Genomic DNA, 22548 nt, shown 5'->3' on the forward strand with positions numbered 1-22548 from the left:
CTATATACATGATGAAGAGGAAATTTTAAAATCGTAAAAATGCAATGGTATTGACATTATTGCAAATAAAAATAATTAACCAAAAAATACAATGTCCTAGATTTGTTGTTCCACAGTTCCCAGATCATAATCAACTGAACAAAGTAAAGAAAAAGTGTCAAGCATTATATATGCAAAAAATGAAAAAAGTAGGATTAAAAAATTTATTGCAAATTAAAACATTGAACATAATTGCAGCAAAGTTTGGAAAGGTATAATTAAGATTAAAAACAAAACAAACATATGAGTTAACATATTGTACTATGGCATGTAATGAAAAAATAAGCAGCTTCAAATCAAAAATTTTAAACATAGATACAAGTGACTGAAAACTATGCATTTGCACTCTCTTAAATTCTCCATCTTTTTCATCAACTACTAACAACAATATTCAATATAGAAAAGATTACAAGAGAACTTACATGAGGTAAAAAGTAAAGCAAATAGCAAGTAATTTGGAGTAAAAATAATATAGCCATAACAATAAAACATAGACATATTTACACCAAACGTTTTGTTTCAATCTTAGACATAAACAAATCGTGTGTCGTAAAAATTAGAAAACAGCAAGTAAACGCATATATTTCAGTATTGGCAACGAAATATATGTTGTACTTAATCTGTCTTTTCGTGAATTTTTGGCTTTGCAAAGAGCAGAAAAATCATGACTAAGCAGATAGTGAGTCCACCACATATCATATAAAGGGGATCATTCTTTGTGACATGACAATAGACAGAAAGCAATCCCACAATAAGCATTACAACACAGGGTGGTTGAAATTGATCCGTCAAAATCAAAAGCATGCCTGAAAGTGAAACAACAAACAAAGTTGTGGTATAACAATGTATAACATATTTCACAATAAAATACAGCGAACTATGAGAAATCCATAAATATGATATTATATACATATATACAACACAAACAAGTCCCAATCATTCAAAAGCTCTCAACAGGGAAGGAAAATTGTAAACTCATGAACATAGATAGAAAACATAGTTCAAACTTCTAACCAATATCACTGACATTGGATGGAAACATTAAAATATCAACAACAAAAACCAAAAACCAGTGGATTTTTTAAATGTACTTTATCATAGTTAAGTGCAAACAAATACAAACCACCTGAAATCAAAGAAATGTAACCAAAAACTTGTCGAAGCTGATCATCATTTACTTGAATATTCATTGATTTCCATTTTATAGTTTCAGCATAACCACCATCTTTGTACATCTAAATAATAGGTAATATTTAGTTGAATGAATGTAATCAAAAGTATATATTTAGTTGTACTATGATGAGCTTAATGTAGCCAAGTAGAAGTTCTTCCAACAAAGTTTACAAGTGGTAAGAACGTGTTGGGGTGAATGCAAATCCGAATGTGCACAACTATTGACTATTTTAAACAAATGCAAACGTAGCATGGAGATTAGGTTCAATTCTTTAATATTTTGATGTAGTTTTGTTAAAAGCAACAATAAAAGTCAAAAGTGGTCAAGTTTTGGTTTGTGTCATAGATGTTATCTTAACAATATCAGAATCGTTCTGAAAAGTTTTCAGTGGTTTCGTGTTAAGGAAAAACAAGCTGATGTCTGTCATTCATCAATATTATATATATTAAGATTAAGCACGGTTCCCTTAATTAGAATAAATAACTTTGATAGAGTAACACGACTAAACCAAACCAACATGAAGAAATTTGCAACCACATACTTGAACAAAAATGTTATGCATCTTTGGGAAAATCCTTTCTCCAGCAAAATCTGTGGCCATACATCCATACAACACAAATGAAAGCCCAGCTAAGGAACGGAACACCAAGTACAATGTTCTATTCATGTTTTGCATATATGCTATGTAGATGTTCCTGTCCAAAATTACAACATTCTAATCTATGCAGGAGCTGTGAAAGTAAAAAGTGTTGTACACAAACACTGACAGACTGAACTTTTACATGCTCACTCCGATTTGTACTTAAACAATCTAGACAAAGTCAGTTATTTGCTGGTCTGTATTTCATGCTATGGTACGACATTTCTTATACTCGGACTGAGGAAAGTCTTTGCACGACTTAAACCTGGTGATGATATTAAGATATTATTCTTGTACATTTTTAGACATTGGGCTTAACTACTTTTCCTGCTCATTGTTTGCTAGTGGAATTGTTATTTCGTTATAGGCTAGACCTATTATAATGATGAGCAAATTAATTTTTCGTTCCCCCTCAGACAATGACGAAAAATTAGCAATGCAATGTAGGATACAATCAAGGATACCAATACCAAAGCCTGGACAGGCAGATAGGCTACACTTAAATCTATATACATACAAACATTAAACATTAAATTAGTAGGAAACCCGATTATAACCAAATTAAACAAACAATGAAATGCACTTTCTATTTCGGGCTTGCGCGCCCAAAAACAACAATGATTTCATTTGTTGGCAAAAGTTTGATATCTATGTTTCTGCCTTCTAGCACAGCGCATATTAATTATCAGATCGTACCAGTACTGATTTTTAATCAAGAATTTAAAACATTTGGCAACAGTTTACTTTGTGCATTTATAACTTGATTTATATTTAGTTTAGTATTGATAAAAAGTATATATTTTCATACTTTTACACAAACGAAAAAGGTTGTATAGTTTTAGGAAATTACAAACCAATAAAAGTTGTATTCACTTAAAGTTAGCTCGTAAATCCAGATATTGGTTTATCACTTTATCCTAATATGGTGATTAAAACTGATAAGTTGATCAAGTCTTTTATACTCTTGACCAACCCATTCATAGAGAAAGATGTATTAAAACGCTTGGTAAACTGAAGCATGAAAGAATGCGAGCGGTATACTTAAAACATATGTTACAATTACAATATGAAATCATTGTTACCGCATTCATTAAACATGTTCTAAATTCTAAAAACCTTGCATTGTAAATCCCAAAAAGACCTAAATACTATACTCAGCATTTTAATGCGATCAGAAATGCCGAAAGTATGTTTTGAGATGTCTTGCCGTAAAACTACACTGGGGAAAGCCCATTAATGAAAGGATTTTTTTTCTAGATGCTAAACATCCAACTAACATTCGTCTGCTTGACTGTTTCTTTGTTTGTCGTTTTACCTGTTTACGGCTGTAAAATGTGGAGTAAAGTTACTAAATGGAGCTTTTATCCTACCTTGGTTTACAATTTATTTATGGAAAAAGTATCAAGCAGACAGTGGTACAATAGAATAGACGACACAGTTATACTCGGAGCTCTACCATTTCGATCGATGAGTGAAAATCTGGTTCAAGATGAACGCGTGAAAGGAATTGTGTCCTTAAATGAAGATTACGAACTAGATAAATTTGTAAACAGCAAAGAAGAATGGTATGCATTGGGAGTTACCCAATTACGTCTTCCAACGGTGGACTTAATTGCAGCACCTTCTCAGGTGAAGTATATACATATATATATATATACAGTAGGATTGCAGTAGCCTATGCACCCAGTTGCATGTCAGTTTACTACCTTTGTCATACTCTTGAGCAATGAACGAATCTTGCTTCTATTCACTGGTCTTGGTGAACAGTTCCTAATTTAAGTAATATAACAAAAAGCAAACTGGTAACCGGCCATAGTGGAAAGTGTGACACCTGCACACACGAGATTCACCAACATGCAACATGCATAATTGCTTGTGGAATTATGTCACAATAGGAAAAGATGGTGCATTAATGAGGTATGCCTCACATGAAAGTTAGGTGCGTGATGTGCCTTGAGCGAAAAGTTTGGAAGCCACTGCCCTAGGTGGAAAAAATGCAATAATGATTTGTTTAGTATTAATTTAACATGGAAAAGTCTTAGCATTCATTGCTTCACAGCATTAAACATCCCCATTTAACTACAAAGTTTTAGGTTCTAAAACAATGATATTTGTTTAAAAAACCTTGAAAATCTGAAAAACAGATTAGACATTAGTTCATAATCTATTATTGTGACTTGTCAGTAAATTAGCCATTTACCTACACAGCATGTTACCATGTTTATTTAGATTTTCATACAAACATAATAGGCCACTATTTGAACACAGTAAAGAATGCATGAAGTATCAATAGTGGATGTATTGATCAGTGACTGGATGTATTAACTATTTTTATTTTATGGAGAATGAATGGGAAAATTTGGATGGAATAAGTTGGTTTGTTGTATTAATGATGGATGCATTACCTAATTCCACTGTGTAGGCCTAAACCCATAAAAAGTTTGATAGGCTATTTGAACTGAAACTTGTAAGATTAGCAGAAAATGTTCTGGAAAGCTCAATCGGGCTGTGATTGCAATGTATGGTATGTTTATAAACTAACCATATTTGCTTATTGATTAAATAATTTTAATAACTGGTCACTAACTTAATTTAAATGATTTAGTAATTGCATTGTGTGAAACTATAGATACTTGCTATAACCTGTGAAGCGCTGACATTAAAATACAGAATCTAGTGCAAAAGTACACAATCATGTGATACATTTCTATACTAGACCACAGCTACCCAAAGTGTGACATTATTTGGTTGTGCATTTCTGTACTAGACCTGAAATTCATCTAAGCTGTTCAATGCAATTGTTTATTTATTATTATGCAATTTTCACTGGGGTGTTTTTTATGATGAAAAAAGACCAATTTAAAGTGTGGTGTGGATTTTATAATGGAACACCGTGAACGTTTGGAAACCGTTTATGTGCACTGTAAAGCTGGTAGAACCAGAGGACCAACCCTGGTGGCCTGTTACTTAATGGTGGTAAGTGTTATTATGCACAGTAACGTTCAGAAACTAACCGTAAAAGGACACCGTTGATCATTGTGATCCAACTTGCTTGCTTTGTACAGGCATACAACTGGACACCTGAAAAGGCGATTGGAGACATAATAAACAAACGGCCTCATGTTTGGCTTCGACAGGCTCAGATTGATTCAATCAAGTGTTTTTATAAAGAGAACCTAGAACCAAATATTCCGCGGAATCCTGGAACGTTTGTATAAGGAGATTAGTGCAAATGTGTTTTTTATTGTAATATGTTTCACCTGGTGGTAAATAAACAAAAATTCCAATAACTCAACTTACACTACTTCCCACTCAATTATCTGTTTTGAATTCTGCTGCTACTTGCATTTTTTATCGCTAGTCCAATAAGCGTGCACTACACTGTTTGACAACTTCAAATTTCACTGTGTTGTAGCTCATTTATGTTAAGTATCCTATATTAGCTTTGCACACTTGCTGATACTCTTAATTCATTTCGCAAAGCAATCTAGCATCAGTTTTTATTGAACAGGCTAGCTAAACATGAAATATCAAAACTATGGCAGTGACAAAAACATTTGCATTTTTTTGTGGTCGTAGTTGATGGATCGTTATTCCCTTGTCTCAGTAGACATAAGTTTGAACCATGGCCGTTGATGCTCGTTCAGCCACTTCAAAGTAATCCTCCATTTTTGCTGAAACAAGCTGGTGCAACTACAGAAAAATAAATATAATTACAATTAGACAAAGGACGGATATTCTGCCATTATTTGATCTGAAGTAAGAAGTACCTGGTTGTATTTTTCTTGGGATCTCATCCCATTAAGTACATACAGCAATTGTTCAATTTCGTTGTACGGAAGCCACACTTGCTTGCCAGTGGTGAGCAGAGTACTCTGTAAAATAAATCTCTTTTTCATCACTGTTCCTTGCTTCATTGTGTTTGTTTAGCGATAGTGATTAAACATAGCAAGTTATCACTAGGGCCAGAAAAAGTCATTAAAGTCAATTTTTTTGGTGGTACAGAAAGTTGTCAATCCGACAAAAGTGAAAAACTACATCGTTATGGGGTCTATTTATAAAGTCATTTCTGTTTTAGGTCATGAAATATGACTTTTTGTTTGTACTTAAAATGCAAAAATTGAATCGTAGTACTTTTATAGATGCAATTCAAACAGCTCCTGTACACATTAAAATTTGATAATTTAATTATGAAGATTAGCTTAAATTCGATGTTCTAAAAATAAAGTTATATATTGTTATATATTTCAAAGTCATATTTCTCAATTATTAAGTCATAAAAAATGGCCCTAGTTATCACAATATTGTCAAGCATTCTGTGCAACTTACTGTGATATTGAAATACTCTGATCCAATACCCATGACTGCATCAACATATTCCAAACATAGGCTGGTGGCTTTTTCCAAGTAATCGTAGCATATTAACTGGCGAATTAGCTCAGGACAGTTCAGTCTCTAATCATGTACAATGAAAGTTAATTTACTATGATCATAAAATCACGAAGGTACTGTGGGTTGCAACAGTTAGCGCATGTATCAGATTTTCCAAAAAACTTCTTTAATAAATAATGTAAATGCAGTATATGATAAACACCTATCAGTCATCATACTACATAATTCGATTGGTGCACTAACCTTATAGTCATTAACAAACCAAGCAGGTAATGTGCAGTTATAACTGAGAAGTGTGGTAAGTACAGTTCTGTAACAGCCACTGTTTTTGCCATATTTTCCCAGGAATTCTTTTAAATATCTCCATGCAACATCCGATTCGCTTGAATGGCCATCATCCAAGGTGGTTCTGTCTTGCTTGCTCAACCATGATGATACTTGTGAATCATTAGCACAATAAGATGAACGAACACATCTGATAAATGAAATGTGTATTAACCAAACAGATTAACCGGACTACGGAATGTGAAATCGTGTCCTTATAGCTGTATTTACACCTGAATCAGTTATGCCTCGTCATAAAAAGACAAATTAAATCATTTACATGTGGCGTGCGTGAAGTTGAGTCGACTTGTAGTCAATTGCACTCCCTGCTCAAATTTTACAGACAAAGTTGGGTTTTTGTTTTGTGATGGATGCGCTGTTGCCTGCTGTATTTTCTGTTTCATTAAATACCACAATGGATACCTAGGTTGAGGAAGACCTAATGATGGCTAATACAGATATTCGTATATCAGTGTTCAAGTTAGTTTTTGTGTTTGCTAGCTGCACAATATTTACACAGCACAAATGAGTCAATACAGTAGCCTGTTAACTGTACATGTACTGTATTGGTCAACATTGCTTAGTTGAGTAATAAATTGGTTAAGCTAAGCAAGGTTTGTTTTACCTCAATTGTATGTATTGTTGCTCTTTATACGCCACTGAGTACATCGAATTCATTTAGAAACAAGGCAGACATCTCAGTAGAAATGGTTAATTTATGAAAATAACTTTAATTGTGGCCAAACAGTTTAAATAAACTGAATTGGAAAAAGAAAAACAGGGTTACAAAAAAATTAAATAGACCACTTCAAAAGTAATAGCGTTGAGCTTATATTCAGTTTTCTATATTTGTACCACTTTTACCAAATAAAATTATTGTGGCATTAGTCATTTCAAGTCCCCTTCAGCTGTGTTTAGGTCATTTTTGTATATAATTTTTCCCAGTCATCCTGAAACCTTAATCTTGAGAAATAAAACTGTAGAAAAATGAATAAGTTTTAAGTAGATAATACAAAAAAATCTACTTTCTTCCACTAGCGGTTTATGAAGTTCTAATAAAACAAGCAGCAGAAATTTTGCTTGAATATGAAAAAATTGAGCAAAACTAAACATCAGCTCCAAGATGGTGAGCATGTCTTTTTCATTTGCATTTTAACTATCGGCCACTGGCACCAGTGTAGAATTTTTTATAAATGACTTTAAACGATCTAAGCTAACTGAACGATCATGGATAAGATAAATCGGCACGTAAGCAGATGTTCACTGCCCAACAATGAGTATCAAGCAAATGACAGTATTATTGTATTTATGTTTAATTAGTACCTTATGGTGTTAATTTTGTTATGTTTGAGAACTATTTGCAACATTTAGACGCTTTATTAAAATTAGTTCCAGGTGCCATTGACGTTATCCATACATCAACAAGTTAATTTCACATCGTTTTAAGCAAGTGTGCCAAGTTGAGTTTATTTCAGGCGTAAATACAGCATATTTGTGACATGTGTTAATGTACTTGAATTTAAAACTGTAAAAATTACCTTGTGGCCAAAGATTGGAATATGCTTGTAAGAGAAATGTTAAATTCTGTTCCTATGGTAAATGCATCTTCATACAAGCCAGCATGGGTTAACCATGTTATAGTTTCTGAGGCAGACATAGATGCACCACTAGCAGCTTCATCCTGCACAGAAGAAAAAACAACTATATACTGAACAGGCTGTGACTACAGGAAACTGTTCATATTGCCATACTACAGGTATTTACTACACAGCGTGTTCTCAAGAAACAGCCTTTTGAAGTGTAATGGTCATAAATACAAAATAAATTATTTATAAAATAAAATTTTCACTGTATATATTTGTTTATCTATCATGAATATATCTTTTATCAATAAACTTCTAAATACACTCGTTCTCTTGGAATAATGTGCAATAAAACAAGAATGCAATTCAATACAATGTCAACATTTTTTACAACATTAATTGAAATACTTTAAATTTACAAAACATTTTCCCACTTTAGTTTCAGCTGAGATTTTCAGTCTTGCTTCCACCAATAAAATTTCCTTTTGAATGTCAGCAATTTCACAAACCACCAGTTTTTGTTTACCTGAAGTTGTAATACTAATTAAGCACTAAATCGTTGAAAAGAGCACATTAATCACTTAAAGTAAACCCACCTGAGTTTTGTTCTACCCCTGTTCCATCATGATTGCGCTTTGGTGATTCACTGTCTCTCACCTGTGAAAAGTGTTACATCCAATAAAATAAAGTAATACTTTATTAAACATTCATAGGTACAGCAGGCATGTTTGCAAGCAAGTCAGGATGGGTATTATAAAATTGCAAATATGTTAAGCACAAAAGCTTTTATTTACTACTAAACTCTATTATATACCAACTCCTACTGGTAGTTTAAATTTTTTTCCAATAATAATAAAATTTTAACCAAACAACGAAATACAAAAACAGTTTTATTTATACTGTATCAAGTAAGTATTTTCTTAAAACAGGTAACATAGCTCAGCAATCGCGTGAATCCTTACAGGGGCAACCTCTTGGGTTATTGCAGGATGTACAATCCAGCGATTATCAGAATCCACTAAATGCAAGCATGTCACAGCTGAGATCAGACAAACATGTTTTCGATTTAGAGCATTGTAACGTCCCTGCTCTGTTCCAATTCTCCATGCTTGCTCATACATCGTGCTTGCAGCTGAAACAAAATATCTTTTAGGCATCTAAACCACACCATAGACGATAATGACTGACTATGTATGGACTATGGTTTATATTTAATTATCCAAAAATAAATAAAATTTTATCTTTATGCGTATAACCTCTTCTATAGTTTCTTCTGTAGACATGAAAAGCATACAGCAGATCATAATATTTGTGGGTTGTGTTAAAAAGGTCACTGCAACGAGCTCGGTGCTCCAAAATGTTCACAAGCTGGAAATACAAAAGTATCATGAAATTAAGACAAAAATGCACAGAATTCAAATGAAAACTGAATTTTTTTGAGACAACAAAATACAAACATGTTGACAATGGGTTGGACAACATGCTTACAAATTTGAATATTTAAGAACGTATTAAAATGATTAAAAAATTACATCCTCATGAAGATCATCATAGGGATATTCAACAAGTGTCTTGTATTCTTTTCGTTCACACAATGTGACCACCAAAGCACGTAGACAATCCTGAAGTGTAAATTGACAAATGGTCATGCGTTATGGCAAACATCAAGGTGGGAGTAAAACAAACAAGTGTGTAGTTAAAAGACAATTTGGAATCAGTCCAAACCTTTCTCAGCTCAGGGTCTGGATTCCATAAAATAGCTTTGTAAGCATCAACATGGCGATGCAATGCAAGAGAATGCCGAAATACACTAGATGCAAAAATTGCCTGCAACAATCACATTACTTCAATCTTAACATAGATTAACAATTACACGAATCCAAATACGCATGAAACACATTGCAGTAGCAAGCACAACTTTATAGTATGTGAAACTGACCAAAATCAGCAAAAGTGCCGTAACTTGAAACAGAAAGTTAACTAAACATAGAGAAAATATCCAAATGGCCTGCTCTGGAAAATCATAAGTCATAGCATCACTACATATTTACCAAGCGAGAGTCATCTTGGTTGACTTTACTAATAGCATGGGTTGCCACAGTAATAACTTGCTCATGCATGTCAAGGCCTTCGAATATTTGCAAGATCTGAAGAGATACCAAGGAAATATAATCCACAAAGCAACATTTTACGATACGAAAACTGGAAAGTTGCAAAGCAACAGACTTTACCTTTATGTAATATTGAATTTCTATTAGATCTGTGTCATGGTCTTCATCTGTTTGTAGCAACCTACTTAAATGTACTTCCTCGCTGTTTATTTTCCCACCACCGTGCAGAAAAGTCTTTACTGCCTGTATTGCACAATAGAAGGCTCATTGTTGAAGCTCATTGGGAAGTATCATTACTTTGATGAATTGCACAGTAGTAATTATACTATAAAGTAGTAAGGTAAGCAGAAACCCTCCTTCAAAATAACTGACAATGCAAAAGTGAACTACTAAAACGCCACCTGATCAAAGTTTCCATTGTGAAGATGGCAATGTGCAAGCAAGTATGAGGTGTATGCAGGACAGTAATCACACCATGTATTTAATTCCTGTTCAATGTAATGTTTTAACCTTGAAAATTGAACTTTTGAAAGAAGGAATTCCAATAATGACATGGTGGGTCCAAGCGGCCACCTAAAAGTGCACGAAGGTGTTCTTAAAATAACATTTTTCTCCTAAAGAGAATGGTTCTAACTTGCAATGAATCAAAGACACAAAGTTTCTTACAGGAGTTGTACAATGGTCGCAGCTGCAGTTGGCATCATTTCAATATTGAGGGCTCCTGGTTTGTTTAGTAATTCCATCATCAATTTTCCACCTTTGTTTCTCAGATAATAGTCAATAAGTAGGGATGGTAAAACATCTGTAGTTGGTTCATCATGCATTGAAAGCATATGAAGAGTGCTTTCCCTATAATATTAAGGTTACACGTTAAAAGGTTTACGTGTTGACTAAACTTAAAGACTTATGTTCATTTAATCAAATTTTCAGCAAAAAAACAGAAACACAATAATAGGAAAAGAGTTGATTACACATGTCTTTTACCTTATGCTTACACCATAAGAAATTCACACAGGTTTTTAGACAACCTAATTTAAACCCAAAGGATATTTCACAAAAAAGGCAAATATCCAAGTAACTTACAATGAATTTTGAGAAATAGTTTCCGGTTCTGTAGTTATGATCCACTTAATTGCACGGTACGCTTGCACATATATTGCCACTCTGGTTGGAACCTAAAACAAAAACAGCAGAAAATTCATTTCGCTTCAAATAATAAAAGCTGATTCAATCATATAGCTTCAAAGAATGTATTAAAAAATTAAAGTCTATCTGAATGTTGCATGAACCAGGTTTAGCCATCAAAAGGAGGTACAACCTAGTAGTCCAGTTTATCAGCAAATGACTAAGTTGACTACACTAAGTGTACTTACTGTATCTTGCAATTCATCAAACAAAATAGATGTGACAAGAAGCAACATAGAAAGTTGAAGGCGATCATTAACATATCTTTGTATTACCCGACATAAGATTTCTATGCCACAATCACCATTTATGTCAGCACTTTCTTCCCCAACTACACAAAAAACTGATGAATTAGCAGAGCGAATTTTACTAGAACTCAAACAGAACATATTAAGTTGTCTAATATATAAACACAATTAGATTATTCTTGTCTTCACCAATTTCATTGTTGATCACGCCTGGCTCAAGACAAGCAAGTAACATTCGCACAGATGACATCATATCTCCGATATTTGCTAAATTTTCTTCCAATGCAAAATGATCAGATCGCTCACTTTAAAAAAATGTTTAGTTCAGGGTTAAAATTATTACGATAAGTTAACAAATAAAAGTTATTAAGAGCAAAGACCCATCTAAAAGAAAAATGCATCTTCAAATAAATAAAGTCACTTTCAAATAAAAATTTCATTTCCTGTAGCAACATTTACATTTGATACAACTAATCTGGCCCGAAAGGTTTTTTACAAAGATCAATATCCTGAAATTGCAAATCACCTTAAAGCTTCTTTAATAGTGTCCAATGATTCCTTAACAGCATTTACAGGACTCTTGTGATAAGCTAGTGTTTGTAAAAGATAGTCAATAAATTCTTGCCCAAGAATATTGGCAAGCAAAGAAAGACAATTTACAAGTTTCCCAAGATCTTCTAAGTTTTCATCTAAAAATGCAATTAAAATTTTTAGCTTTATTGCATGCCATTGATTTGTTGAAACACAAAATGACGACCATGCTCCACATTCACAAGCCACATTTGTAAGCATAGGGCTGTATAGGTGTTATGCCATATATTTAGGGGATTTGCACTACACTGTAGTACATGCTGTATAATAAAATTGATAATATATGTAAAATACCAGTACCAGGTATTATACCATTTTCTATCATGGTAGTCCTAAATGCTTAAATAGCATACTTAAATACTGTAGAATACGCATCAAACCATCATGAGTATGCATATGAGTTTGGCACATGGTCGTAAATGCTGTTGCTAAGAATACAAGTAGATTATTACAATTAACATGCTACCTTCGGGTAGAGAAGAACTACACACGGTGGGATTTGCACCCCGGCACACTGCTTCCAAGCTGGATACTGGCACCAAATAGGAAATATGTTCCTGTACAATAATTTTATCTACATTACAATGCTACACTACAGACATTCTCACTTACAAATATGATAGTTAAGGAAACAAATTAAGAATGCAAATTAAGAATTAAGCATACTAATTAGGGATGTGCCGTGAAAACGATTATTCGGGTTCGTGCGAATTCGAATATCTTAAAGGTGAACCAGAATGCATCCCGAATTTATTCGTGTCGGCACCAAATGATAAAATTCTATCAAAAAGTTGCCAAATCTTGCTTGTATCGTGACGCAATTACAAAAAATTAATGACTAAATGGCGATTTGAAAAGCAAAATCCTTAAGTAAATGATTTCCGGTAAGGAATGTTGACTCTAGTTTAGCTTAGCCAGGAAAAGAGATCATTATTTCATACTGAAGTCGATAAATTTGTAAGTAGTATAGTATCCGTGTTCGCCCGAGTCTCCCACAGAGGCATCTATTTGGGTTTGGGTTCGTGTTGGCCCATCCCTAATACTGATGACAATAACAGAATATACCATTACCACAAAACATTTTAAATGATCTGAATAAGTTCACATATCTTTATTTATTTATGTCATTTCATTGTTGGTCTTATTCTAGTATTTATGATTTTGTTACTGTATAATGTCCTTACTTTGTTGAATTTATTCATTAATTCAGAATTAATATGGGCGCCCTGCACCCAACAAATTGTATATGTTTTAACTGATGTTGTTACCCACATGAAATATTTCATTCTAGTAGAAAGTAAAACATAGAAACTGGGTATGAGATTTTTCAAATTGGGTACTCATGACTTCATAGGAGAAACTTTAAGTGATTTAAAAGTACATTTACTTTTTTGACAACACAGATATTTCCAGAAGAAGAGGTTGTCAAGCCCAATGGTTTGCAAACGTGCTGCTGATACTGGACACAGCTTTGGTAAAAAGATTGCCACGCTCCTAGTTCCACTTCAGCTCTTTGTGTTTCACTTGCACTTTCATCTTCAGGTAAAAGTGCTTCAACCTGAAAGTCAAAAAACACTCTTCATAAACAACTCACTATCTATTTTTAATTCCATGAATTTGAGACTATCCTTGTTGAATTCGGCTTGATTCCTTACCTCATTGTTGATTGCTTTTATTGTGTTATCGCGTAGTAACTTCCAAGTCGTATTCCTGTGGCTGACAACTGATCTCTGTTGAATGGAGAGTGCTTTGGCAATGCTTACGTGACTGAAGTTCCCCGATACAAACAATTGTTTTACAAAATACTCCTGTACTGACTGCTCTTCTGGGACTATAACCTATACAGAAGAAAATATAGAATGGTATAAATAGCTCATACACATAAATATAATCATCAGAATTTAGACGAAAGAATAATGGCTACAAACATGACACTTACAGAAGTTTTCTTTCCCAGAAAAAATCAGTCGAGTCACGCAAATACCATTATGGCAAATCAGTTGTTACGCCAATTAAAAATGCAATAAATCTAGAAAAACAAACATATTTATTGCTGATACCTCTTGTGGTGGAGCCTGACTGAGTGCAACATCATGCCATATCATTTTGTTGATGTCACAAACTGCAAGTGATGTTTCATCAGCTGTGTCCGTCCAGAGAGCCCACAGTTTTCCAGAAGGTGACACTTGGTAATCAATCAAACGTAAAGCTAATTCTGTTTCACTGCAGCAATAGATTGTTGATATGTGGTGTAGGCTGTTGTTTTCTGAATTAAACTGCGGATGCACAATGTGTTATAGCAGGTTAGATTTTAGACCTAGTCTTGCATTTATTCCAAATATGGTATTATGGTTGAATCAACCACGTCTAGTACTGATTACTAAAATTTGTGTTTTGAGTTAAGTTATTACATTATTTCAAAAAAATAACAAGTAAATTTTTATTGTCTATCTATCTCAAAAACGTTGACTAAAACTTAGACAGTTTGCTCATGTTCATAAAATTTCTATTAACAGCATTTTTCATGAGAGTAACAACAATAAACAAGTGAAGAAATACGTCACTGGCACCAATTAGTAAAATTTCTTATAGCTTTCGCATACATCAAAATTTAGAAATACAGAATCTTCCCCAATTGACAAATAAATGGAAATGAGGAGATTGTCGTTGTCAGCGTTTTTCACCGATCTGATCTTGTGATTCTGAGCTGTTTTTTTTTTGAAATAAATAAAACAAAAGCTTCTAAATCTCGAGACATACCTCCGTTTCTGTTGATTTGTTGATATGTACAGAAAAGACTGTATACATTTACTAGAACAAAATTACATAATTAGCAAACAAAAGGTACCCTGCTCCTTTTCCTGAAAATCATCCTGGAAATATTCAGCAAGATTAAACTGTGCCACATATTCCTGGGTCTACAGAAAAATAAATCAAGAAAATATACAACACAATTCAAAGTAAGTTTACATGCTTATGAGAATAAACTTGTGGCTTAACTTACATATACCTGTTGTGTATATATACAACAAATAGGCAATTTATTTTTCAGAAAAATACCTGACAAGACATAACACGAAGTTTACAATCGTTGCATGCTACAACTGCAGAGGGATTCTTGGAGTTAACCATTGCAAGACCAAATGGTGTTTCATCTGCTCCACTACTTGCCCATGGATTAATTCCAGACCAAATACGAGATATACGAGAGGACTGGTTTAATTTTACCAAGCTTGATTGGCCTGAAAATTACCGTACACTAGACTTTTAGCAAATAGAGAACAACTACAGCCTACAATCATACTTGCTGAAGATAACACAACATTACATGTTGTATACCAATAGTGGGTAGTGGTTGATAAACCACAATATACTGCAAGTACATACAGGAAGATAATAAAAAGTAGACCGATCTATACATTCAAACTAAAAATTAAAAATACAGTTTAGGAATTATAGGTCCACAAACTTTATGACAATATTGCAGCTTTAAGGCGATAAAAAAGAGACAGCACAGAAAATGACAACAAGAAAACTGACAGTAACCTTAAAAAGTGGATTAAAATGGATTGTGGTTATTAGTTATTACTCAATACATATTTGCTATTAGTATTAATGGCCTGACTTTTCTCTAGGTATGAGTTAATGGAGATCACACAAATAAATGAAACGTTGAAAAGAAACATTGAAACCATTTTCCAGAACTGCCATTTTCCAGACTCATTTTCTAGCTTCGCCATATTGTTTATTATTATCTTCCAGTACTACCATTTTCCATGTTCAAGTAGCCATTTAAAATGAGCCATTTCAGGCAAATTGTGAATTACACACATATGAAACTTACTTGAAAATTTTTTTCAAATTAACCAAAGTAACTGCTGTAATGTTTTACTCGTGATTACACATAACTGCTTTTACCTTTTAAGGGCATTTTAACAACAGCAATTGAAGCGGAGTTTTGCCCAAAAACAAACACAGCACCACCACTTTGCCGACCACATTTCAGTATTCCTGCTGTAAAGCAAGTAACTTGCTCCAGTTGGGTAAAATAAAAGTTGTTGCTTGAAGCAGAAAATGTGGACTCTGTCAGCCCACTGAGAACAGAGAGACCCTGCAAAAAATAAGCAGAGGAAAACGTAAAAGCTATGTTATTATGTCAAGTGAAATGGTTTAGAATTTATACTTTTTAGCATTAATTATACTATACATAATAGGCAAGGAATAGGTGATCAAGCAAAAATTAGGTCTGAACCTCGCCTCGTGCATCTACAGAAGGGATGTCAAACCTGCGGCCCACTAGTCATTTTCACTCCAAATACTTTGATGACTGATATTGTTAAAGTAGTTAATTTCATCAATTTTTCTTGAAAATTAATAGGTTCTGCGGCCCATTGAATTATTGCAAGTGGCAATGCGGCCCACTATAATAAAAGGTTGGACATCCCTGATCTACAGCTACGAACAAATAGCAGCAAAGTTTCTTCCAGCGCCTCAACTCAAGGAGACACATAACCTTAACCAATACGATAAAACAGCAAACCTTGACCAACACGTTAACCAACAGCAAACTCTAACCAATACATTAAAACGTCTGCACTCGAAATCAACAAAATTGATCTGTTTATCTGTACCTTATTTCTGTTTTGGCCGCCACCCAGGACAATTCTGTGAGCACCATGTGTTGTAGCAAACAAAATGAATATATGATTATTTGTGCAAGACACAACAACACCTAAAACAAACAAGAACTTACTTACAAATAGGCTAGGATATTATAAGGATATTATATAATTATGTTTTTATACTAACAGCTTCCAGGTGACAACGTTTACACTTTAATCGCCAGAATAATTCTTCAATTATTCCAAATAAATATAAATACAACTGGTATATACAGCATAATTTCTAACAGCAATAGGCCTACAGTAGCACATAAATGTAAGTAAAAACAATGTTTGTAAATAATATTTTTCTGAATTTAAAATTATAATACTACGCTTTATGCTTCAACTATTTTTGAATAGAAATAGGTGTATTAACCCTTTGCGGTCAACGGGCGAGTATAGCTAGCCTTTACAAAATGGCCGTTTCAGTCGTAAAGCGAGTATAGGTTGCCTTTTACTAACATCGCACTTGGCCCACTCGTAAGGCGACCGTTATTTGCCAATTGCGAAATTCCGGCGAATGAACATAGTTGCTATGCCAATTTGTGGTTATTACCTCTCTTGGAGGGTCAAAAGTTTATGTGACGTAAATGCAGTTGCGGATGGCTAGTCAAGCAAATCTGGTTGTTAGAAAACAGAGCTGTACTGAAAGTGAAGGTGATAATGGGCCATTATAAGGTTAGGAAACTGAATAAAATAGATACAAGGTGTGCCTTAGTTAGCATTGGCATACTGTACTGCTTTCGCGAACATAGAGTGCACTTGTTCAGGCAGAAAATGGTCAAAGTGGCTATAGCCTAACTCGATATAGGCTACTCACTGACTCGTGTTTGTTTTCGTTTTGGGTTCAAACTTTTCAGATTATATGCAATTTACCTAGAGTGAATATGATTAGGCACATTTTGACATAGGAGGAAATGCTGGATTTGTAGTCAGGAAGTTTCTTCAAGTAGTCAGGAAACAGATTCTGATAAAGAGGAAAAGATGGAATTTGAACCTGATTCAGTAGAAGATTCGGATGAAAGTTTTGATGAATTGCAAAGTTCTGATGAGGAAGATATGGACGTTAGTAATATAACTGACGGTGCTGAAAATGATGCTGATATCAGTTTTTCCAGTACAACTGGTAGTGTTTGGATAAATTAAGCCTCGACTGACAGTGACTTTTAGACATTTACTTTCAATGTCAGCAATTCTGGCATCAGGCTTCCTACCAGCGGACAGTATGAAGACGAGATTAGTTTTTTTCAGTTGTTCTTTTTTGATGATATTATCAAGGAAGTTGTTCAGGAAACAAACAGGTATGCAAAGAAAAAAATCTAAACAGCTTCACCACTGACTAAACGTTCGATTTGGAAAACTTGAAAAGATACAACACTGGAGGAAATGAAAGCATTTCTAGGAGTTGTGATAAATATGGGTATGAATGATAGATGTGAGATGAAAAGGTATTTTTCAAAAAAATGGATAGACAGAATGCCGTTTTTCGTGGATTTTTCTAGATTTATTGGATGCTACAAATACAGAAACCAGTTGACCAAGGATTTCACAGGGACAAAGTCCAAAACTTGGTGGACCATATATATTTTGTGCCAGATGAACACATTTGTGTGCATGAAAGCACAATTGGATTCAAGGGCAGGGTGTTATGGACATGTTACAACCCCAACATATGCAATATGCAAATAATATGTATATATATGAATAATATCAATATGAATATACAAAATTGAGCGATTTTAAAAACGACTAGCCAGCGCAGTTAGGGAAATTTTTATACAAACGCAAAGGGTTAAGAACATATATCATAGGCCTATGCTTAATTATTCACCTGGTAGAACTTTAGAATTTTGAAATACAATGCTAAAATGATTGTGTAATAAATCAGCATTCAAAGAATATTCAAATAGTTCAAGAGTATTTCCATGGGTTTTCCTATAATAGTAATTAAAACTCAATCAATTAGAAAACATTTTTTTTTTAAATACAAAGAGCATATAAACACCATTATCATATTATTAATAAGCTATTTAGATGGCATCGTGGGCCAAAGGACAAACCAAAATATGGTGGATGTTTCATCGCCATCTTTCGTTATTTCTTCACCACCACCAAAGTCTGGGTAGGAGCAACTTTCAGCAAACTTTGGATCTGCCTGGCCTAAACGAATACAGAAGTAAGCAATATTGTCGGTTAAGCTTCGTTATACAATTAAACATAAAATTTAGGGAGTTTTCATATCTTAAATTTACAAATAAATGCTTAAACAATTTTTAATTATACGATATCAAGGTTAATCCACATTTTCGTTACTTTGTACTTCGCTATATACCTTCATTTATAATGATTTCTTGGCATCTTCTAAGTTCAGAACTGATCTCATTCAAATACACAGGAACTTCCAAACGTAACAACTGAGGAATTATTTTATTAGGCATTTCAAATTTAGACTCTCGTTTCTACAGTTTTAAATTTTACTTTTTAGCCTACAATATCATTTCCTTAACTTCACAAGTCAGTATGCGTACTCGTAGCCTTCAGTGTAAAATAAGCAATAGCCTACCACATTTTGCCTTCCAGCCAAGTTGAGTGCTGAGGTGGGGATGTCCCTACATAAAATCCTTGATTTCAGAACAAGGATTTTTGTGCGATCATAGAGACTACATTAACCACGGTGAGACAAACAACATTAACCAACATTAACAGTGCGGCCAACAGTCGAAACAAATTTTGTTTCTGAACAATTACCATCAATACACATCAATCAACGTTAATGTAATGCAAAATAAGTTAACAGCGTTGAAAACAACCCATCTCCGGATTAGGTTTTTCAATTTGTTTTTTCAGTGTTACACCGGTTGGATTTGCACTGGATGCTTACATTTAATCCAACCTGGCTTCAGGTTTAACAAACTTGCACCATATTTTTTATAAATAGGTGTATAAAAACAGTATGTAGACTATGCTTGTAGAAAACCGTTCGCTCGAGGCGCATTCTAGTTGATTTTCGTTATTACGAGTAGCAGCACTACTATAGCTCAGAAGATGTTAATGATAGAGTTGGAAAGAGTGTTTCTCAGTTTAGGATTTTTTACATTTAAAAGTAGGGATGACGGTTCCAGATCGATTCGACCCAGGCCGGGTGGACGACCCAAGGTACGTCTGCGAGGTAAATAGCCCTTAGTTTTTGTTGCCCGCGAATTGAATTGACCACTCACCAGACATGACAATTTGTTATTTTATAAGCTAATGGTAACATTCAAATACACTAATTCAAAACTTTTCGTTGAAATTGTTTTGCGTCGCAAGTGTCAATGCCTTGAACGGTTTGACTCCAGTTCTTGATGTTGCTCAGCATACTTAAGTGAAGCGCTCGGTTTTGGGTTCAAAAACATTAACATACCTTGCTTTGATTGCTTCAAAACCATCGTTTTTGTAAAAAGAAAATCAGAAAAATGTAAAAAGAAAAAAAAAACTTAACATATTACGTAGGTTATGGTTTCGTTTCAGTTTTTCAAAACTTTATCATCAAAGCGTCTTATACTCCCAATTTCGGGCCCCTATTCACCAAGCCTTACTCATACCTGCTGTTCTGACAGCACTTCTGTAATTCATTTTAGGTTCTTTTAACAGAAAATGAATTTATTTACGTTTCATCTTTTGCCTTCTGGCTTCATATAGTAAAACATTTGTTTGCGTAAGTACGCTAGAATGGTCTTCTGTCAATGCTGTCGATACATTAATCCCGCATGACTTGCTATCTTTCCCTCTAGCCTTTACTGCCAAATAAAAAACATCTACATCTACTTTGCCGACAATAACAATATTTGGTTGGCAAAAGTCAACTTGATCATATGGTTCTGATGGTATGACGGTATTCGACAAAACATCCTCTTCCATATCCGCAGGTAAGGTTCCTTTACTGCTCTCCCTTTCCAGCATGTTAATAAAACTGCGAAAACAAATTATGCAAATTTAAACAACTTTGTATGAGTGTCAGATGAATACAGTAGTTCACAATCCTTTAATGTAAGCAGGGAAATTATGGATTTAGTTTAGTCCAAGTCTAATGAATGCATGTTTGTTAGGTTTAGTTGTTCTTGTAGTACACTAGTACTCATGCAAACCTTTGACGTTGCATGTATAGTTATATACTCTTTTTGCATCCTAAATGATTGCTTGAAGCAACCAAAGCTCTTGTATGTTAACTTACTTTTCACTTTTGCTGTGATCTGCAATTTCATCTTTTGGTGAAAAATCCGCAAGTTTTATTTCATTGCTATTTGGTGAAGGAAAATAGACATGTTGGCTCCCTACCAGTTTTTCCAACTTATTCCATGAAATGTTTGAAATGATTGGTATTTTAAAATGTGCCCCGAAGGCTGCATTGAGTACTTCCGTTCCCCATATGTCAATATTATTTTCCAACAAATAAACCTGCAATCCCATAAACAATTTCAGGTGTGCAAGTATTGTATTTACCAACAAAACTATATAATTTACTTGTCACAATTCACCATTACCTGTTTGCAGCCTGTATTAGCAGCAGCTTGTAGTACTTTTCCCATTTCTTCACTTTCTGAGATGCTGTTGCACACCAAAGTAAGAGGAATCATGCTAAATTCTCTCTTCCTTTCTGCAGCACTTCTCCTAAACACAAACCATTATAGAATGGTAATGCCTGTAAATGTTATATTGGGTTGCATGTAGCCTACAACTTACAAAAGCAATTTACCTAAAAGTGTAAGCATTATTTAGTGAATAACATGAATGAAATCTTGTTCTAATCTATATACAGCAAAATTACTTAAAAAATAAAGATTACAATATGCAATGAATATCTGGGCACATTCATAACTTACAAGACACATAAACGATAGGCGCATAAAAAGAGAAACAAGGTACAACACATATAAAGTTCCCATTAAAGTTTTTTACTTGCCTATCAACAATTTTTTGCCGTACTTTTGCATCTTGCTTACACGCAAGTGCAAAAACTCCATCACATACTTTCCCTGGAAAATCTTTTAGCAAGCGATCAGGATAGTGTGTGAGATGAGTCTTGCGTAGAATATCAAATGGCAGAGCCTACAGGAGAATGACAGCGACTCATTATAACCAGATCTGCTTTGGTTAAATTCGGAATAGTTGTTTTGAGTTTTGACATACCTCAAGTTTCTGTAATCTATTAAAATAAATGCTTGATACTGGGCACCCTGCTTTGATTGCTTCAGATATCAGTGCAGTACCGTTCAGTAAACATATGTTAAGATTGTCCCTGTATGAAGAGGTTCTCACACCATAGATGATTTTGTTAAATACATTTCCAGGAATGTTACTTAGTTTTTTATATTTTAGTTTCGAAAAATCATCTGGAATGATTTCTTTGAATGACACCTTAGGTTTTGGTAATGCAACAGGTTTTGCAAGTTTGATCCGTTTTGGTTTCTTTAACTGTTGTTGATATTCTTCACTGGTAAACATGTCATAACTTTTACGATACATAATGTTTTTCTTCAGTCTAACCGGTGTTCTTGGAAGACCAAAGAAAACAAATAACAGTTTAGAAGTACTCCAATATGTCATACTTAATAAAA

The 22548-nt window shown here is 34.0% G+C and overlaps 4 protein-coding genes across 4 annotated transcripts; 1 reads left to right on the plus strand and 3 right to left on the minus strand.

Annotated features, from left to right (window-relative positions):
* LOC143465444 (uncharacterized) lies at positions 1-1996 on the minus strand. Its single transcript, XM_076963735.1, has 3 exons — positions 1755-1996; positions 1166-1274; positions 1-845 (listed from the first exon to the last, which is right to left on the minus strand). The coding sequence occupies exons 1-3, from the start codon at positions 1887-1889 to the stop codon at positions 655-657; spliced, it is 435 nt and encodes a 144-aa protein (XP_076819850.1). The 5' UTR covers positions 1890-1996; the 3' UTR covers positions 1-654.
* Positions 1997-3118: 1122 nt separating this feature from the next.
* LOC143464946 (phosphatidylglycerophosphatase and protein-tyrosine phosphatase 1-like) lies at positions 3119-5757 on the plus strand. Its single transcript, XM_076963013.1, has 3 exons — positions 3119-3482; positions 4707-4829; positions 4919-5757. Exons 1-3 carry the CDS (start codon positions 3186-3188, stop codon positions 5069-5071), a joined length of 573 nt encoding a protein of 190 aa, XP_076819128.1. The 5' UTR covers positions 3119-3185; the 3' UTR covers positions 5072-5757.
* Positions 5337-19535, minus strand: LOC143464942 (nuclear pore complex protein Nup160-like). Its single transcript, XM_076963007.1, has 31 exons — positions 19284-19535; positions 19012-19111; positions 18783-18886; positions 16919-17019; positions 16206-16398; positions 15348-15529; positions 15136-15205; positions 14891-14994; positions 14348-14563; positions 13943-14125; positions 13675-13845; positions 12754-12844; positions 12223-12385; positions 11886-12001; positions 11637-11779; positions 11347-11438; positions 10930-11112; positions 10665-10836; positions 10384-10506; positions 10204-10299; positions 9878-9979; positions 9685-9774; positions 9409-9520; positions 9115-9284; positions 8749-8809; positions 8587-8678; positions 8108-8250; positions 6489-6720; positions 6183-6308; positions 5624-5728; positions 5337-5546 (listed from the first exon to the last, which is right to left on the minus strand). The coding sequence occupies exons 1-31, from the start codon at positions 19387-19389 to the stop codon at positions 5457-5459; spliced, it is 4032 nt and encodes a 1343-aa protein (XP_076819122.1). The 5' UTR covers positions 19390-19535; the 3' UTR covers positions 5337-5456.
* Positions 19536-19638: 103 nt separating this feature from the next.
* LOC143464944 (rRNA methyltransferase 3, mitochondrial-like) lies at positions 19639-22537 on the minus strand. The gene is made up of 5 exons (XM_076963010.1): positions 22121-22537; positions 21894-22039; positions 21475-21601; positions 21165-21388; positions 19639-20903 (listed from the first exon to the last, which is right to left on the minus strand). Exons 1-5 carry the CDS (start codon positions 22535-22537, stop codon positions 20594-20596), a joined length of 1224 nt encoding a protein of 407 aa, XP_076819125.1. The 3' UTR covers positions 19639-20593.
* Positions 22538-22548: the final 11 nt, after the last annotated feature.

The sequence above is a fragment of the Clavelina lepadiformis genome, chromosome 7 (assembly GCF_947623445.1).
Source record: "Clavelina lepadiformis chromosome 7, kaClaLepa1.1, whole genome shotgun sequence".
In the NCBI taxonomy this organism is placed as follows: Eukaryota; Metazoa; Chordata; class Ascidiacea; order Aplousobranchia; family Clavelinidae; genus Clavelina; species Clavelina lepadiformis.